Raw genomic sequence first — 17,477 nt, 5'->3', positions numbered from 1 at the left:
TTATATCTTATTTTTTTTGTCTCGTCCTCATGAGGTATTAAGAACCAGTTTGAGCTCCAGGAGTAACGGTCCAATCAGACGCCTCCTGGAGCCGGTTTTCAAACAAAAAAGCTGCCACCTGATTGGCCGAAAACATCCCGACCAGAGTTTTATTTCATCGTTGTGGTTTTAATTTAACTTTTTTAAACTGAAGGGATTTGTAACACGAGCGTCTCCATCACAAATCTTTATTTTTCTTTTCACCCACGCTACAACTTACTGTGTAACTAAAAGACTTTTGTTTTTGTTTGTGTAATGCATGATTAATACAATAAAAGTATTTTTTCTAGTCTTCCAGAAAAATGGAAAAAAAAAGATCAGTTTGCGAGTTTTGATGAGTTTTGTAATTTTTCTTTTTGATTTACAAACTATGAAACAGCAGATTTGAAAGATTGTACCACATAGCAGAATACAACTGTTGAAATGTATATAAAATGTCTATAACTATTAAATGGTGTACCTGTACAGAGGCTGCTGCTCCGCTCTTCATTCTGTGTCAAATATGCGTCGAAATAAAAGCTCAAGACTTCAGTTAGATATTCCGTTGATCTTTTAATGACCTTTCTGACGTCCTTGGGATCAATTTGAACTGTTTTTTTATGTCGGAGGGTGTTTCTCAATGTCGAGGAAGGATGCTTCAGAGCCACTATTTAAAGGATGCTACGTCATCGAGTCCCGCCGACGGCTAGGAAGGATTCTTGCATCGCTTCTGAAGGACCTGACTCGGAGGGACTTGTCCTACCAAGGAAGCGTCCTCGACATTGAGACACACCTATTGTGAAGGGTTCTTTCATCCAATCGCCACAAAAATTACTTGGATGGTTTCATACTACATTCTAGATAAGAAAAATGATTGGTCACTACTTGAATTATCGCTTTTGTATTCCAATTTAAAGCATTTGTGGTCTTCCCGGGTCAATTTAGATTGAATTTCTGTCTCAACTTGTAACGTTTGATCTTCTAATCTTAAATATTGTCCAAAATATTCAAACTTTTTGCCTTAAAATGTGGATATATTTTTGAGTTAATTACCGTAGTCCTATTGTCCGAAAAGTGAAAACGTGTATTGATGAGATGAAAGGTCTAACACAGGATTTTGTGATTTTAAAAGAAATCCTAGAAAAACCAGACCAGTTCAACAAGTTGCATAATGCCGGGACCACAAAACAAAGTTTGTCAACATTAAAGGTGGGGTAGGTAATTCACTTCAGAAACACTTTTTGTTATATTCCATGGAATGCTCTTAACATCCCGATAGCAATGAATACATAAAAAAAACGTAATCTGTGCAAGCCGTGGCGCTGTAAAAAGCACGACCAATCATCTGAGCCGGCTAAAGTAACTAGATGGCCTACCTGCCTGTCAGCCTTCCATCTGGGCACACACTTATCTCGTGCCCTCATTGGTCATGTGCGCGTTCGTGTGTGTTGGAGGAGGGGCTCTGTGAGGAAGTCTGAAGGAAGGGGCACATTTTTTTTCGGCTGCGTATTTTCAAATTCTAGCGCACTCGAGCTGGTTTCTCCATTCTTACCTATATTGACAAAAATATGTGAACACCTCTGACTAATTACTTTGGGTCTGGTTCATTATTTACTGGTTTGGACCCTTTTCCGATTCACTAAACAAAGGTTATGCTCCATGAAATAGTATTTTATTATCCGAACCTGTGTGTTTGGTGAACCTGAATGTTCATAAGATTAAGATTTATGGGATAGAAATAAATCAAAAACGAATTCTAATACAAGAAACTAGGATTATTTGAACAAGAGAGTTTGGAAAATGTGGTTGAACGCAGGTTTTAAGTATATTAGTAATACATTTAGGGAGACTTTTGAATAATTCAAGACAGAAACAGTTATTTGATGAAGTGTTGATATTCAAGCATACATTCTTCAAGAAAAGTAAGTTTTGATAAATATATAATTATATAATCGAAGTGTCTCTGTCACAGCGAGTGTTTGACGGCGTGGACGGCCTCGATGACGGTGTTTCTCTCGATGACGAGGTGGTGGGGGGCGCGGTAAAATTAATTGGATAGGAATTAGGGCTGCTCGATTATTTGGGTCAATAATTGATATCACGATTTTTAAAAACGATTATCCATTTACTTTGAAAACATCAATTTATTGAAAAGAAATTGAACTATGTTTTTAACAGTTGATAACCCTGAACTTTAACTATATTTCAACTGAAGAAAAAAAAGGAAAAAAATCGTTTTATTTCGATTAATCGTTCCAAGCCAAAATCGTAATTGCGATTAAAATACGATTAATTGAGCAGCCCTAATAGAAATGTGGTTGAACGCAGCTTTTAAGTAATCAATTTCACAATAAATTCAGGGAAACTATTTGTAATATTTCAAGAAAGAGAACACAGCTATTAGAATGCATGACCACGTGATGATATTCAGAAAAGTAACACAGTTTTGATAAACAGTCAGTTTTTATATAATCTCAGTCTCTCTGTCACAGCGCGTGTTTGGCGGCGTGGACGGCCTCGATGACGGTGTGTTTCCTCTCGTTGTCGGGGTGTTTCCTTTGGTTCTCGGGGTGTGTGGAGGTGGTGGGGGCGCGGTACACGCTGAGCAGAGGGTGGGCCTCCTCCAGGTCGTGGTCAGTGAGTGTCATGGCGTCCAGGTGCTGCCTCAGCAGGACCCTCAGCTGCTGGTTCTCTCCCATCAGAGCGTCTCTGTTCCTCCTCAGAGCTTCTCTCTGCAGCAGCGAGGTGTTCATGCTCAGCGTCACGTGACACAGCGCTGACATCTCCTGCAGACACAGAGGACAGTGAAGGCAACATTTCACCTTTTGATTCATCACTTTGTTTTTCAGAGGAAGTAAATCCACTCAATGTGTTTTTTCTTGATTATTCCAGTCGTTGAACTTTTGAAATGTATTTATGGATTATAGACTTTTGTTTAATGGAGAAACATCCGGAGAAACATCCAGATAACCAATAATAAAGTCAGAACCCTAACTAGTATTCAAAGTAGAGCTGGGCAATATGGATAACCTTAATGACCTTTATTGTGTTGTGATAATACTGTAGGCTTTGCTGTTGATACCTACAATCATCAGTAATGTCGATTTAGTGACTGAGTGGATAAAGGGAAATGATAGAAATGTTGGAAAGGTTAAGATATCCTTAGCTCTGAATCACATGCTACCTTCCCTGATTCCTTTCCTGGTTCCTTCCCTGGTTCCTCTGCCTCAGCTCCAGTCTCCTCCTGCCTCTGTTCCTCAGCAGGGATCAGTGAAGAGATTGTCCTCTGCTCGCTCTCCATCTTACGACACATTTCAGCCACCCGTAAGACCTTCTGACCCTGGATCAGCACAGAAATCAGTATTCGGGAAACCATATCTTCTCACAGGGGGGAAATGGACAGTGCAGATAAGAAGGTAATCATACATTCTAGAAATAAATAAGTATACATCTGAGGCAAAAAAAGAGAGAGAAACTCCTTCTGGAGGGAACACATGAGCCTCATCCCAATACCCCTCCTCGACTCCTCCTTTCCCTCACTCGCGTCCCTTCCTTGCATCTTAGCTCCGCCTCCGTAAGATGCGAGCGAGAGACAGGAGGAGGTGACGCGAGGACAGAGGAGTCCTCAGGTATTAATTGGTATTTCCTCGTTCACTCAAACGTCACTCTTAAACGACGTCTGTTAATGATGACATGTGCACAGCTGTATCCCCTCTCATCGGGCTTAACTGAATAACCCTTTAGAACCGGCCCGTTTGTTGTTAAATATTTATTTAAATGAATGAATCTTTCTCTTGTTAGTCAAGGAATTCAATGTATGATGGTTGGTCCTGCTTTTGTGTTCTGTTTTGGTGTAAAACGTAGCCTACATTTAAATACAAATATAGTTATAGTAATGTGAAAGCCTCTTAGAAATGAATTGCACATAATAATTCCCACGGAGCTGTGAGCACTTATACATTTATGTGACGGTTTTCCACTCATCTTCCAGTTGTCGGTTTTCCTCTGTTGAAATGGACCAGCTGTGAAGGTGGGGGCGGGGCCAGGTGTGAAGGTGGGGGCGGGGCTTTCATACACGAGTAGTGAAAACATTTCCGCGTAGTCCGCTCGCGTGTATCCTCCCTTTCGTCTCCTCCCTTTCGTCTCCTCCCCCCTCACCCCTCCTCGACCCCTCCGTGTGCATTTCAGCTATTGGGACGTCCTTCAAAATGGCGTGTCTTGATCGATTTCCGGGTCAAGTCCCAGAGGAGGGGAAGAGAGGAGTCGAGGAGGGGTATTGGGATGAGGCTATAGATTGTAGTCTTTGCTGACCATTAGGGGCTTTCACACCAAGTACTTTGCCGTACTTAGTTCATCAGAACTCTTTAGCTCTGATGAACTCTTTAGTTCTGATGAACTAAGTACAGATCGCGTTCACACCAGAATAAGTCCCTGAATAGGATTAGGCAAATGAAGCCGCTGACGTCACTTCTTCTTCTTCTGCTTTGGGTTTACTGGCAGAACGCAAACAACTTCACGGCGTATACTGCCACCCGGAGTCCCCGGAGTTGGGGAAGGCTTCTACTTCTAAAAAGTAGGTGAAAAGTTTCTCATGAACTAAGTTCTAGTTCCGGATTTTTTTGTTGTGAACGCAACATTTCAAGAACTATCGGAACTATACTGGGAAAAGTAGGCGGTGTCTAAGCGCCTGTTGACATGCACTAAAACCTATAGAACCCCCTCCAGGAGAGGGAAGACCTCAAAAGGCATAATAATACACGTGTTTTGAAAGTGTCTATTGCACACGAGAAGCTTGATTGCACAACATATTTTTCAAGTTACGGGATAAGAATAGACAGCTGTGGACAGACAGGAAGTGAGACTGTTACCCTGGCGATGACCGCCTGCAGTTTCTTGACGGTTTGGTCGCTCTGCATGGTGACATCGGTCAGCTGTTTCCTCGCCACCGTCTGATTGGCTGTCAGATAGTCTCGCAGCACCTGAGTCTGGCTCCTCATCTGATCCCTGGCCTCCGTCAGCTCTCTCTCCACCGAGACGTTCTCCGTCCGGCTCGAGGTCAACTGCACCCGGATGTTGATGACCATTTCCTGAGAGAGGAGGAGACCACAGGTGTTTTCTTTTTTTTTACTTTGTTTATTGGGTTTTTCCAACAGCATACAGTTATTCTATCAGAGCATGTATCAAAAGTAGGTAAACAAATCTTCACTTTATTAAAAAATAGGTCTAGTAACAATGAAATACTGCTAAACACCAGGGCAAACTAAACCCCACACAGACAGAAGACAAACAGACAGACAATAAATGGAAAACCAGTCAGCTAAAACTAAAATGTCAATAATAAACAATAAATGTCAGTACGGCAGCACCTCCTCCCCTCCTCCCTCCACCCTCCACCCGTCTCCAAAAAGCTCAAGTTTAATCAGGAATGATGGGGAACTTCATCCTCTTAACCCTTTTAAGTCCTTTTGGACCCGGTGAGGTGGTTTTCTTGATGTATCTTTGTAATTGCATTTTCTTATCATTTCATATTCCAGCTATTCCTCAAAAAACATGTTTTGGATATCATGCCATTCACATTTTATAAATTTTAAGAAATTGTAGTTTTTGTATTTCTACCCCAAGCTTCCGTAAGTGGGTCAAAAATGACCCGCATGCATTTCCTATGGGATCCTCTGGGAACCTTTGATTCTTACCTGTTGCTGTCAGGAATACATTCACTGTGGAACACACAGACGACATCACACGTGACACCTCTCAGGAAGATTATTTTACACAGCCAAGATCTGATACCTGTGAGTATAATAATAATAATAATAATAATAATAATAATAATAATGATAATAATAATAATAATGATAATAATAATAATAATAATAATAATAATGATAATAATAATAATAATGATAATAATAATAATAATAATAATAATAATAATGATAATAATAATAATAATAATAATAATAATAATACATTATATTTTTATAGGGCTTTTCAAGGACTCAAAATCGCTTTACAATATAAGGGAAGGTTAGGGTGGGGGGTATAGGACTATCAAACTTGATCAACCAGCATGCATTGATGGGGGGTGGGCTATGAGGAGACAAGAGAAGAAGAGATGAGTTTTGAAAAGGGACTGGAATACTGTGAGGGTCTCAGAATAGCGGAGATCTTTGCATCGATATGTTCAAAATGTAAAACAAATGTCTAAAAATATAAATTGTGAACAATTAAATATAAAATATTTCTAGTGTGAACCAAAATATAATACTAAATATTATACAAGTGATTTTTCTGAACCAAAATGACAAAAAAAAATGGCATAAAAATACGGGTCCTTTTTGACCCACTTATGGAAGAGAGTAGGGTCCAGGCACTCGGGCATCTAAGGGTTAAAGTGGAAACCCCCCCCCCCCCCCCCCCCCCCCATCATATCTGTGTGTTCCTCCACCTGCAGCCTCTTCACGTTCCTCACGTCGTCCTTCAGGCCCTGCTTCATGCAGTGCAGGAAGGGCAGGCTGTCCTCCTCAGAGCCCACCTGCACCGCCTTCTGGTTCTTCCTCTTCATCTGGTCCAGCCGCTCCGCGTCCTCCAGGCCCAGAGACTGCAGCTGAGCACAGGCAGGAGGGTCACAGTCAGAGCCAGGCGCGCTCACACACGCGGGGAGGTTGCTTTAGTGTACCATCGTGCAAACATAAACAACATTAGAGACTAACTCGTAAGAGAAGAGGGAAAATATAACTAATATAAAAAAGGAAATATTTTTGAAAAACTATTTAGCATTAAAAAAGATTAGAGACAATTATTTACACCAAACTTAAAGGTCACCTATTATTTAAAATCCCCTTCTTCATGTCTCTTCTACATGCTGCAATGATCTGTTTGGTGTTTCAGCCAATCAGAGACAGGCTCTGTATATATCCGAGACCTGGGATATATGGATGAAGAACAGGATAATAGGAGACTTTTAAATATATACAAAAGACAATACAAACTAAAACTAAAACACTTAATACACTGAATAAATGACAACCTGCAGTGTGTTACAGAAATGCAGCTGTCTTGTAATGACTATATTAACAGAGGTAAGAACAGGACAATTAAAGGTGGGGTAGGTAATTCACTTCAGAAACACTTGTTGTTATATTCCATGGAATGCTCTTAACATCCCGATAGCAATGAATAAATTAAATGCTTTGACAATAAATACAAATATTTCATCTCTGGAAGCCGTGGAGCTGTAACGACCAATCATCTGAGCCGGCTAAAGTAACTGGATGGCCTACCTGCCATCAGCCTTCCATCTGTGCACAAACTTATCTCGTGCCCTCATTGGTCATGTGTGCGTTCGTGTGTGTTGGAGGAGGGGCTCTGTGAGGAAGTCTAAAGGAAGTGGCACATTTATTTTGGCTGTGTATTTTCAAATTCTAGCGCACTCCAGCTGGTTTCTCCATTCTTACCTACCCCACCTTTAAGACAAATATAGATCAGACAAATATTTCAATTTTAAATAGTTTTGTCCCCACAATAAGAAGATTTAGATTATTCAAACTTCCCATGTGAAGACAGGGAAACATAATGTCAGAACTTGGATTTTGAATTCGTTTTCCAGCCTTAGAGAAGGGTAAGTGACCCTTGACCTTTATGCATGTTGGGGTTTTCCTCCTCCTGTAGTGTGGTCCCTAGGGACGGTACTACTACTCTTATCGATACCGCTTATCGATCCGGTCCTTTAACGGTACTCTTATCGATTCTTTTGGAGAAAAAAAGGTAAACTAACTAAATAAATTGTGAACAAAACTAACATTGCTTTTTATTTAAATTAAATAAATAATATTTCACCTCAAAAGAAACAAAAATGTTTTAACAAATCGTATTAAATAATCTGATGATAGAACTGTGAACAGAATAGCTGAAACTTTAACTAAATAAATAACTCAGTTTCCTCTAATCATTAACCCATGTTTGTATCATGTAGTTAACTCCGTGTGTTGCTGCTAGCATACAGAACACCTGACGGGGAAACGTTACTCGTGGACGGGGCTACAGAGCTACTAGAAAGACAGTCGGTGCATTCCTCCGTCTGGATGTGGAGCACTTTTACTAAATGTTTAGACAAACTGCTCGTGTTACCGCCCTTACAGGCTAAACTCTTATTGAACTTTTGGTAAGGAGCATCGAGACGGGTAAAGTTTAACCACACCTCGGAGCGCGTTCTCTCCGCCATCTCCGCAGTGTGTGTGTGTTGCTGCATGTAGCAGCTGCGTGTGTGTAAACTGCCCCGCCCCCTCGCACACAGACGGGGGAGAGATCTTTCGTCTGGATTGGAAAGATCGAAAATACAAAAAATAATCATAGACGCATTTTGCAATCTTTTTGGGTGTTAGAAACAGAGCTGGCGACACTAAAACTGCAATAAGTGTTTGTGTAGCAATAATACACATGACATATCTTTTAAATATCTCCAGTACCGATAAAAAGACCGATAACGTCGGAGCTTAACGGCACCACGGTCTTTGATAATTCAGCCCCGGCGCCCGTTTAATACCGGGCTCGGGACCCCTCCCTAGTGGTCCCTAGGTTTAGGTGCATGTAAATGGTCTGCAAAGGCTAAAATCCCTGACTTTCTCTGACACACATACCTATATTCTTTCTACAAACTAAGAGTGGTCCTCTCAGACAGCTGACTGAACCCAGACCAGGCTTTGGATCAGATTTCAATCTAGTTGATGGTATTCTCTGAAGCAGGCGAGAGAGGAGTGTTTCAGTGTTTACCCTCTCGTGATGAGCGCTGTGGTACGCTGCGATGCTGTCGCTGTACAGTTTGTGGATTTCCAACATCACTGTTTTGTGTTTCTGCTCCACAGCGAACGACGTGTCCTTCAGATCATCCTGCTTCTGCTTTGCGTTTGACAACATCTGCTCCCTGGAAGAAACAGAGACAGTACCGTACTTTAAAGCAAGGAATCTGTCTGTCTGAATGTGTGTCTGTACACAGGGTTGGGAGGGGCAATGTAATCCTTTACAGTTACTAGTTACCTGTAGAAAATGTAATCTGATTTATTTAAAGGAAAACCTGCCTTTTATTAAGCTTATGCAGGCAGTAGCATTAACACCAACAGCCAAACATACTACTTCTATTTCTTTTACAGAACAAAACTACTCAAATAAAATAAAAACGAAAAAGTACATAGGGGTTGTTTGAAATGAGAAATATCTACACACGTATCTACTTACACACACACACACACACACACACACACACACACACACACACACACACACACACACACACACACACACACACACACACACACACACGCTCACACATAAATATTCACACATACCTATACACATATTAGAGATGTTAAGATTCACCGATTCGCATCGGTGCACCGGCATAAACGTTCAAGATGCGAGTGCACCGGTTGAAAGAGTGCACATCGGCTACAGTTTGGGTTGAACCGGGTTGAACTCGCGATGCATCGATTGCGTAGCGTCTTTGCATCGGTAAAAAAACGATTCATTCATATAAAATCCCCTCATGTTGTCAACGCTCAGCAGAGACGATCTTTGATATTTGCTTCGCCACTACGGAGAACGAGAGTCTCAGTTATCAACACACACGGAGGTTGAGGAGAAAGAGAAACACAGCGCAGCGAAAAATACCTACAAATCAAACGTTTGGCAACACTTTGGATTGTTCAAGAAAGACGGTGTAATAGTCATTTATGCTATATAGTTGACCGCAGGTCATGGAGAGTAATAAGGTATCCGTAGACCTTTGTATGAGGTATCTTTATTACTTAACAGGTCTACAGCCATGATACATAGATCCGTCCTAGATGCGGACTTGCATACACACAGTATCACTCCGCAGCCGCACCCCATCAGTAACGTCCTGATGGTATATGTGCGCGGCACTATTACTACAGACGGTCAACTTGAAAAATCACTCGCAAATTGTCAACGATGCCGAGCCGCTTTAAAGTACACAAGTAGTACGAGGAACTTAGCGACGCACATAAAGAGGCGACGTGGGGTCTGCGGCTGAAAAGAGAAACCTGAAAGTGAGACATATGAGTTAAATCACTCAGTGAGGTGTTCTGTCAGAGAGAGGTGTTTAGCTTACAGCAGCCTGTGACGGCCAATAATAATTTAAATGTCTTCCTTACTGTAAGCAGTTATGAAATACCTGTTTGTGAAAGGTTATTTGTTTTCTTTATTGTTCAGATAGAAACCACTGCTTTCTGCTCACTGGTGTGTTAGCCTCTGAGTGTTAAGCACATCAGGCTGGCAGCTGTATGGGCATTGCTCTATGGTAGCTGTAATTTGCACATTGTTAATCATGAGCAATGCATCCTTACATTGTTTAACTGTGAGGTGTTATACAATTGTACTCTGGAGAGCTTTTAAAGGTAAAAAAATAAACGGCATGATGGGATGTGCACTACCAAATATGTAAAGCACTTTTTTGTTAATGTATGATTTGCTGCATATAAGGAATAAAACAAAAATCCTCTGTCGTACCATATTGAAGTATCATTATTTTTGCATCATGTTGAATCGCATCGTATCGCCCCGAATCGCATAATGTTGAATCAAATCATATCGAACTGTATCGCAACAGGGGTGAATCGTATCGTATCGCATCGCCTGGTGTTTCAAAGGTATCGTTAATGTATCGTATCGTGGCAACGTATCGAGATGCGCATCGCATCGGCCTCAGTGATGGAGATGCACATCCCTAACACATATACATACACACGTATATATATGCACATACAAACACACACAAACATTCAGACCAGTGGCAGCTGGTGGAAAATGTTTTTGGTGGGGCTATGGAAATGGTGACAAAACCATACTAGGGCGGTCCGGGGGATCGTCCCCCGGAATCATTTTTTGAGAAATGACCCCTTAAATGATCACTTCTGGTGATGTTAGAGGGGAGGGGGGGGAACTGCAGAACACTGGTGCTTTGGGAAGACTCAAATGATTTAATTCCCATTTAAAATCAGGAGACTAAATACGAACTGTGTGTGTGTGTGTGTGTGTGTGTGTGTGTGTGTGTGTGTGTGTGTGTGTGTGTGTGTGTGTGTGTGTGTGTGTGTGTGTGTGTGTGTGTGTGTGTGTGTGTGTGTGTGTGTGTGTGTGTGTGTGTGTGTGTGTGTGTGTGTGTGTGTGTGTGTGTGTGTGATACTTGCCAACCCTCCCGATTTTCGCGGGAGACTCCCGCATTTCTCCCGATTTCTGACAAAATCAGATTTACTCACGAATGTTTCCACTCGGACTTTAATACAGCTACACCATTGTTTGGTTTCCATGGTAGCGCGTCTCTTTAGCAGCGCGCGCAACTCAAAGTCTGAGAGGGTGAGGAAGATGAAAACTGAACAAGAATCGACAACTCGACCCTCTGATCACTCCTTTCCTGTAAAATACAGGTCCAGCCCACACATATGCTCCATGGTGCCACAGGCATTGCCCTTACTACTACAATAAGCATGCAAATGTTAATCTACAGCTCCGGCGATCCACTAGCACCGGAGTCTCCACCTGCAGACAACTACTGTAGCGTCACCTTGGATACGAGTCCAAACAACTCACAGACACACAGGCCAGGGCGCTGAAAGGGCGCCCTTTGAGCATCAGATCTGACGACGCTGATTGGCTGAAATTATGTTTCGGCGGCATAGTTTACAGATAGCAACAGTTAGCTTGTTGGCTGCAGCTGCTCTGGCTGAGGGCTCCTTTCTACCGCCCGGACGAGAGAGGGTAATGATACACGCTGCGGCCAGGCAGGAAACATGTGACTTATCAGTAACTTTAGACATCGTAAAACAATTTTAAACGAGATTTTGTTGTAGATTATACATTTTACTGATACCATCTATATCATATTTACCTTGTTCTTTAAAAATAAAAATAAAAATAAAAAATATATATTTTGGAAATATTTTTTTTAATTTATTTTTAATTTTTAATGACAATCAAACATGTGGGAAGAGGGGGGGCGGCCCCCCTAGCGCCCCTATGGGCCGGCCGCCACTGATTCAGACGGTGTATAGAAGCACAGCCAAACAAGAGATGGTCGTCTTTGGGATATGTAATTTCTCCACTTTTTACTTCTTACGCCTCTGCTGAGGACCAATGGGAGGGTAAGCGTTAGACACAGAGTTGACCTTTAACCTCAGGCTGGGCACACTGACCTGTCGGAGCTGAACCTGGAGGTGAGCTGCTGCAGGACGCTCTCCCACTGCTGCTGCTCCACCTCCAGCTGCTGGTGCTGCTGCGCCCACAGCTGCTCCAGGTGCTGCAGGTGGACGCGCCGCACCTGAGCTGACTGACGCTCCGCAGCCTGGAGGTCGCGCTCCAGGGTCTGAGGCACAGAGACAGAGACAGGAAGTGAGGGGGGGAGGAGAGGAGTACAGATACTTCGTTAGTGTACTTAAAGGTCACCTATTATGTCAAATCCACTTCTTCTCGTCTCTTCTACATCAACATGTGTCCCCTCTTCTCCATGTCTCTTCTACATCAACATGTGTCCCCTCTTCGTCATGTCTCTTCTACATCAACATGTGTCCCCTCTTTTCCATGTCTCTTCTACATCAACATGTGTCCCCTCTTCTCCATGTCTCTTCTACATCAACATGTGTCCCTTCTTCTTCATGTCTCTTCTACATCAACATGTGTCCCCTCTTCTTCATGTCTCTTGTGCATCAACATGTGTCCCCTCTTCTTCATGTCTGTTCTACATCAACATGTGTCCCCTCTTCTCCATGTCTCTTCTACATCAACATGTGTCCCTTCTTCTTCATGTCTCTTCTACATCAACATGTGTCCCCTCTTCTTCATGTCTCTTGTGCATCAACATGTGTCCCCTCTTCTTCATGTCTCTTGTGCATCAACATGTGTCCCCTCTTCTTCATGTCTGTTCTACATCAACATGTGTTTTTATAAAAACCTGTCTGAAAATGAACTGATCAAATTTTGGCCACTTTATGATGTCATAACGATGTTTTGTCTTGAGTAACCATTAGCAAATCAGCAACCAAGCCCCCCCCCCCCCCCTCACCTCCTAGAGCACCATTGAGTTCTTTGTAAACAACTGTCTCTCAGAGGGGCGTGGGGAGGGGCTCCTTATTTTCATCTAAAGTAACAGACAGAGAATCAGCACTTTGAAAACAGGGCTGAAACAGAGGGGATTATGGGTAATTTTTCTGACGACTTTTTACTTTGACTTCTTACATGCTGAACACAAATACCTGTACTTTCTACTTCTTACATGTTGAACTCAAATACCTGTACTTTCTACTTCTTACATGTTGAACTCAAATACCTGTACTTTCTACTTCTTACATGTTGAACTCAAATACCTGTACTTTCTACTTCTTACATGTTGAACTCAAATACCTGTACTTTCTACTTCTTACATGTTGAACACAAATACCTGTACTTTCTACTTCTTACATGTTGAACACAAATACCTGTACTTTCTACTTCTTACATGTTGAACACAAATACCTGTACTTTCTACTTCTTACATGTTGAACTCAAATACCTGTACTTTCTACTTCTCACATGTTGAACTCAAATACCTGTACTTTCTACTTCTTACATGTTGAACTCAAATACCTGTACTTTCTACTTCTTACATGTTGAACTCAAATACCTGTACTTTCTACTTCTTACATGTTGAACTCAAATACCTGTACTTTCTACTTCTTACATGTTGAACTCAAATACCTGTACTTTCTACTTCTTACATGTTGAACACAAATACCTGTACTTTCTACTTCTTACATGTTGAACACAAATACCTGTACTTTCTACTTCTTACATGTTGAACACAAATACCTGTACTTTCTACTTCTTACATGTTGAACACAAATACCTGTACTTTCTACTTCTTACATGTTGAACACAAATACCTGTACTTTCTACTTCTTACATTTTGAACTCAAATACCTGTACTTTCTACTTCTCACATGTTGAACTCAAATACCTGTACTTTCTACTTCTTACATGTTGAACTCAAATACCTGTACTTTCTACTTCTTACATTTTGAACTCAAATACCTGTACTTTCTACTTCTTACATGTTGAACTCAAATACCTGTACTTTCTACTTCTCACATGTTGAACACAAATACCTGTACTTTCTACTTCTCTCATTTCCCAAACAGGCTGGTTCCTTTAGTCTGAATGTGTGTTTGGTGGCGTGATCATTATTATTTAGAGTCATTGCGTGCCTATTGATTTGAACACGATCCGTGTATCCATCATTTCCTGGTCTTTTCTAAAGAAGAGGGACCAATGAAAACGTTGTCATGTTGCCGTTGTTCAGCATGGAAACATTAATTAGCTAACAATGACATTATTGTTCTATTAATATAAAGGGAGGTCAGGTACTCTTTAAAACAGCTGCTAGTTATGGGTACTTTTTACTGAAGTACATTTCAAAGCCTCTTTACTTTGACTTGAGTAAAGAAGTTTAGTCAGTACTTCTACTTTCACCAGAGTATTTTTAAACACGAGTATCTGTACTTCTACTTGAGTAAAGGACGTGTGTACTTTTGCCCTCTCTGACAGGAAGTGAGGTCATCAGTAGGGCGGCTCACCTTGACGACGCTGTCCAGGCCGTCCAGCTGCCTCTCAAACGTCTGGCTGAGCACCGTCAGGTCTTTCCGCAGCTCGGAGGCTCGAGTCTGACGCAGGACGGACCTCCAGCCCTCGTTCAGCTTCAGGAGGTTCACCGCCGCGTTCCTCTCCTCCTTCTGCAGCTTGTCCTGATCACCAGAGAGAAAACAAGGTGTTTAGATTTCTAAGGATGCCACTCTGACTACTTTTAAATCCAGGCTGAAGACTTTTCTTTTTGCCGCTGCTTTTAAATGAACTATTCACATCTCACACTGCACTGTAACTTTTATTCATGTACCTTTGTTATTCATGTTTTATATCGTTGCTTTTTAATGAGTGTTTTTAAATGTCATTTCATAATATGTGTCTTAATGCTCTTGATGTCTTTCATTTATGTAAAGCACTTTGCCTAGTGAGTTAAGGATAAAGAGCTGCTCCCTGAAATACGGATTTATTGGGTTTTTTTAATGCATATTTTCTGGCTTTGTGCATGTTAGGTGAACACAAATGGTGAATATATATACCACGTTTAAAAGCTTCATCTCAAAAATGACCCTCATTTCTCAGCTCATTTCCATCCGCAGTCCCTCACATGAAACATTTAAGAACATGACAATTATACACATCGCAAAAAATAAATACATGATATGCAAAAAGTGCAAAAGGGCAAGAGCAGCATACCCAAGTATTTATGACATGTTAATACACAATAGCAGCTACGACATGTAAAGTGCAGAGAAGACCCAAGAGATGCCTAAAGTGCAAGAGGAGATACCCCTTTGTTAAGTGCATTTAGCGGTGATCGCACGTCTGTGTGTTTCTCAACCATTCTTTGAGTTGACCTTTGAAGCTATTGAGAGTGGGAAAATCCCGTATCTCAGTTGGGAGGCTGTTCCACAAAGAGCTGCCTTTAACGGAGAGGACATTTTGTCCAAAAGTGGTCCGTCTGCGGTGGACTTCACAGTCTCCTCTGGTTTTTATACAAAAACACATACTTTTAAAAGACTTAAAATTGTCAAAACTCAAGAAATTGTGTTTTTCAAGGATGGTAAAAGTGTGTGTATGTGAGCAATAACGTGTAGATTCAAGTGGACTGTAAACTGAGGCAGGTGTGATTTTTATGTACATCTCCATGTATGTTATATATTTGTGGAATAAATAAAATGTTCAACAAAAAAAGTGACATTTTGCGTTACACTACATCAATTTTCCAATCCTTCTTTTTGAGTTTATGAACTAAAGTGAGTTCTGATTATTCTAATAACTCTGAACATTGAGTGATTAATAAATAGGAATATAAATGAGAGTTACCTTCAGGAACAGGGTGAGGACCTCCTCCTTCTTCCGGTTCATCTCCTCCTCAGCCTGAGCTCTCTGCTGCAGGAACATCAGCCTCTCCTCCTCCGTCTTTCCTACAGCTTTTCCTGCTCCACCTTTCTTGGCTTTCTTCGGCATGATTCCTCTTCTTCCTCCTCTGGTTCAGCAGTAAGGGATTATGTGTGAAACAGGGGCATGAGTGAGTCACTCATTCTTCAAACAATAACACATAAGACTCAACCTTGAAGTGATGAACACATGAATGTACACAGTTATAATACAATAACATGACTTGTGATATTCTGCAATGGGCCTTCTGCATAAGGTGTTTTAGTTTTAGTTTTAGTAGTTTAAGTAGCCTACATTTTGATCCTAATAACAACAACAACAACAACAACAACAACAACAACAACAACAACAACAACAACAGCATAGAACAGATCACAAATTAAAACAGAAAACAATACATTCACTTCAGGTCAAATGTTAAAACCTTTTTTCACACATGGAGCATAAAAACATTTCAAGGGACATAAGTAGGTAATATACTTATATTTTGAATGCAGGACATGCACAATCTCCACTGTTGTTTTGGTACTTATCATTAGCATTAGTTAGCCTAGCCTTAAAACAATGCCAATTTAGCCAAGGTGAGTTAAAGTAAAAACAGTCTTTATCGTCTCCCTTTGACGTAAATTTAACGCCCAAGACAAAACGTTGTTCAGGCTTTAATAGCGTCACCTTGTGTAGAATACATAGCCTGTATAAAATAGGTTAAATTAATAACGTAAACTTACTTTAGGGATCAAGTTGTCGGACTTTATTTACGCTGCAACCGTCAGTGGTGTGTGTGTTTGAGATCAGTCTCCATGGCAACAGCTACAGAGAGAGACAGACGAGTGGACATTTTGGTCTAAAAACAACTTTTAGATCAAATTAATAAAATACAAATGTGTTTAGCCCCGAGGGAATGTGTAGTGCCGCATATTCTGAGAATATAAAACAGTTTAACATGTAAACAATAAGGAGGAAATCCAAAATATATAGACAACACCATAGTTTTGGATATTTTTGGCATCAATTTGATTGTGTTGATGCTTAGGCATAGGCTACATTACAAGATGACATTGCATTTAGCTGACGCCTTTATACACAGCGATTTACAATTACCATACAGGGACATTCTCCCTGGAGTAACTGCGGGCTAAGTGCCTTACTCAAGGGCATACTGGTGGTGTTCCAGTCGGGATTTGAGCCCGCAACCTTTCGATCTTCAGCGCACCTCACTGTCCAATATTAGACCACCACTACTACCCGATACATTTGAGATATAATAATTTCCTGTGAGTTTTGGAAGTGTAATCTCAGTTTCTTTACTACAGTCATTCTATAATAAGTACCGCGGTGAAGTTTTAGGTTGGATCAGGGCTGGATATTCGACAGACATTCGCAGACCCGCCAGCAGCGTCATTTCCCCCTGCTGCTGGCTGTATTACGACGGGGAG

General features: G+C 41.2%; 2 protein-coding genes across 3 annotated transcripts in view; one reads left to right on the top strand and one right to left on the bottom strand.

Moving 5' to 3' along the window:
- strn3 (striatin, calmodulin binding protein 3) overlaps nucleotides 1-509 on the top strand; it is a 31,524-nt gene extending 31,015 nt beyond the window's left edge. For both annotated transcript variants that reach the window (XM_079693627.1, XM_079693626.1), the window contains exon 16: nucleotides 1-509. This exon is cut by the window's left edge and continues 1,889 nt beyond it. The gene's annotated coding sequence lies outside the window, so the exon portion shown is untranslated.
- Nucleotides 510-2,462: 1,953 nt separating this feature from the next.
- Nucleotides 2,463-17,477, bottom strand: drc2 (dynein regulatory complex subunit 2). Its single transcript, XM_079693628.1, has 10 exons — nucleotides 17,373-17,477; nucleotides 16,770-16,851; nucleotides 15,967-16,129; nucleotides 14,637-14,804; nucleotides 12,225-12,394; nucleotides 8,791-8,941; nucleotides 6,467-6,625; nucleotides 4,887-5,105; nucleotides 3,203-3,358; nucleotides 2,463-2,804 (listed from the first exon to the last, which is right to left on the bottom strand). The coding sequence occupies exons 3-10, from the start codon at nucleotides 16,108-16,110 to the stop codon at nucleotides 2,505-2,507; spliced, it is 1,467 nt and encodes a 488-aa protein (XP_079549754.1). The 5' UTR covers nucleotides 16,111-16,129; nucleotides 16,770-16,851; nucleotides 17,373-17,477; the 3' UTR covers nucleotides 2,463-2,504.

The sequence above is a fragment of the Notothenia rossii genome, assembly GCF_949606895.1.
Source record: "Notothenia rossii genome assembly, chromosome: 7".
Lineage (NCBI taxonomy): Eukaryota > Metazoa > Chordata > Actinopteri > Perciformes > Nototheniidae > Notothenia > Notothenia rossii.
The sequence above is the reverse complement of the archived record's forward strand: the minus strand, read 5'-3'. Positions and strand labels throughout refer to the sequence as shown.

Excerpts from the sequence above, each read along its gene's own strand:
- drc2 (XM_079693628.1), bottom strand. The coding sequence starts at position 16,110 with ATGCCGAAGAAAGCCAAGAAAGGTGGAGCAGGAAAAGCTGTAGGAAAG. Across the intron at positions 3,359-4,886 it reads TGCAGGCGGTCATCGCCAGG|GGTCAGAAGGTCTTACGGGT; the intron begins GTAACAGTCTCA and ends GTGCTGATCCAG. Across the intron at positions 2,805-3,202 it reads CAGGAAAGGAATCAGGGAAG|GAGATGTCAGCGCTGTGTCA; the intron begins GTAGCATGTGAT and ends CTGTGTCTGCAG.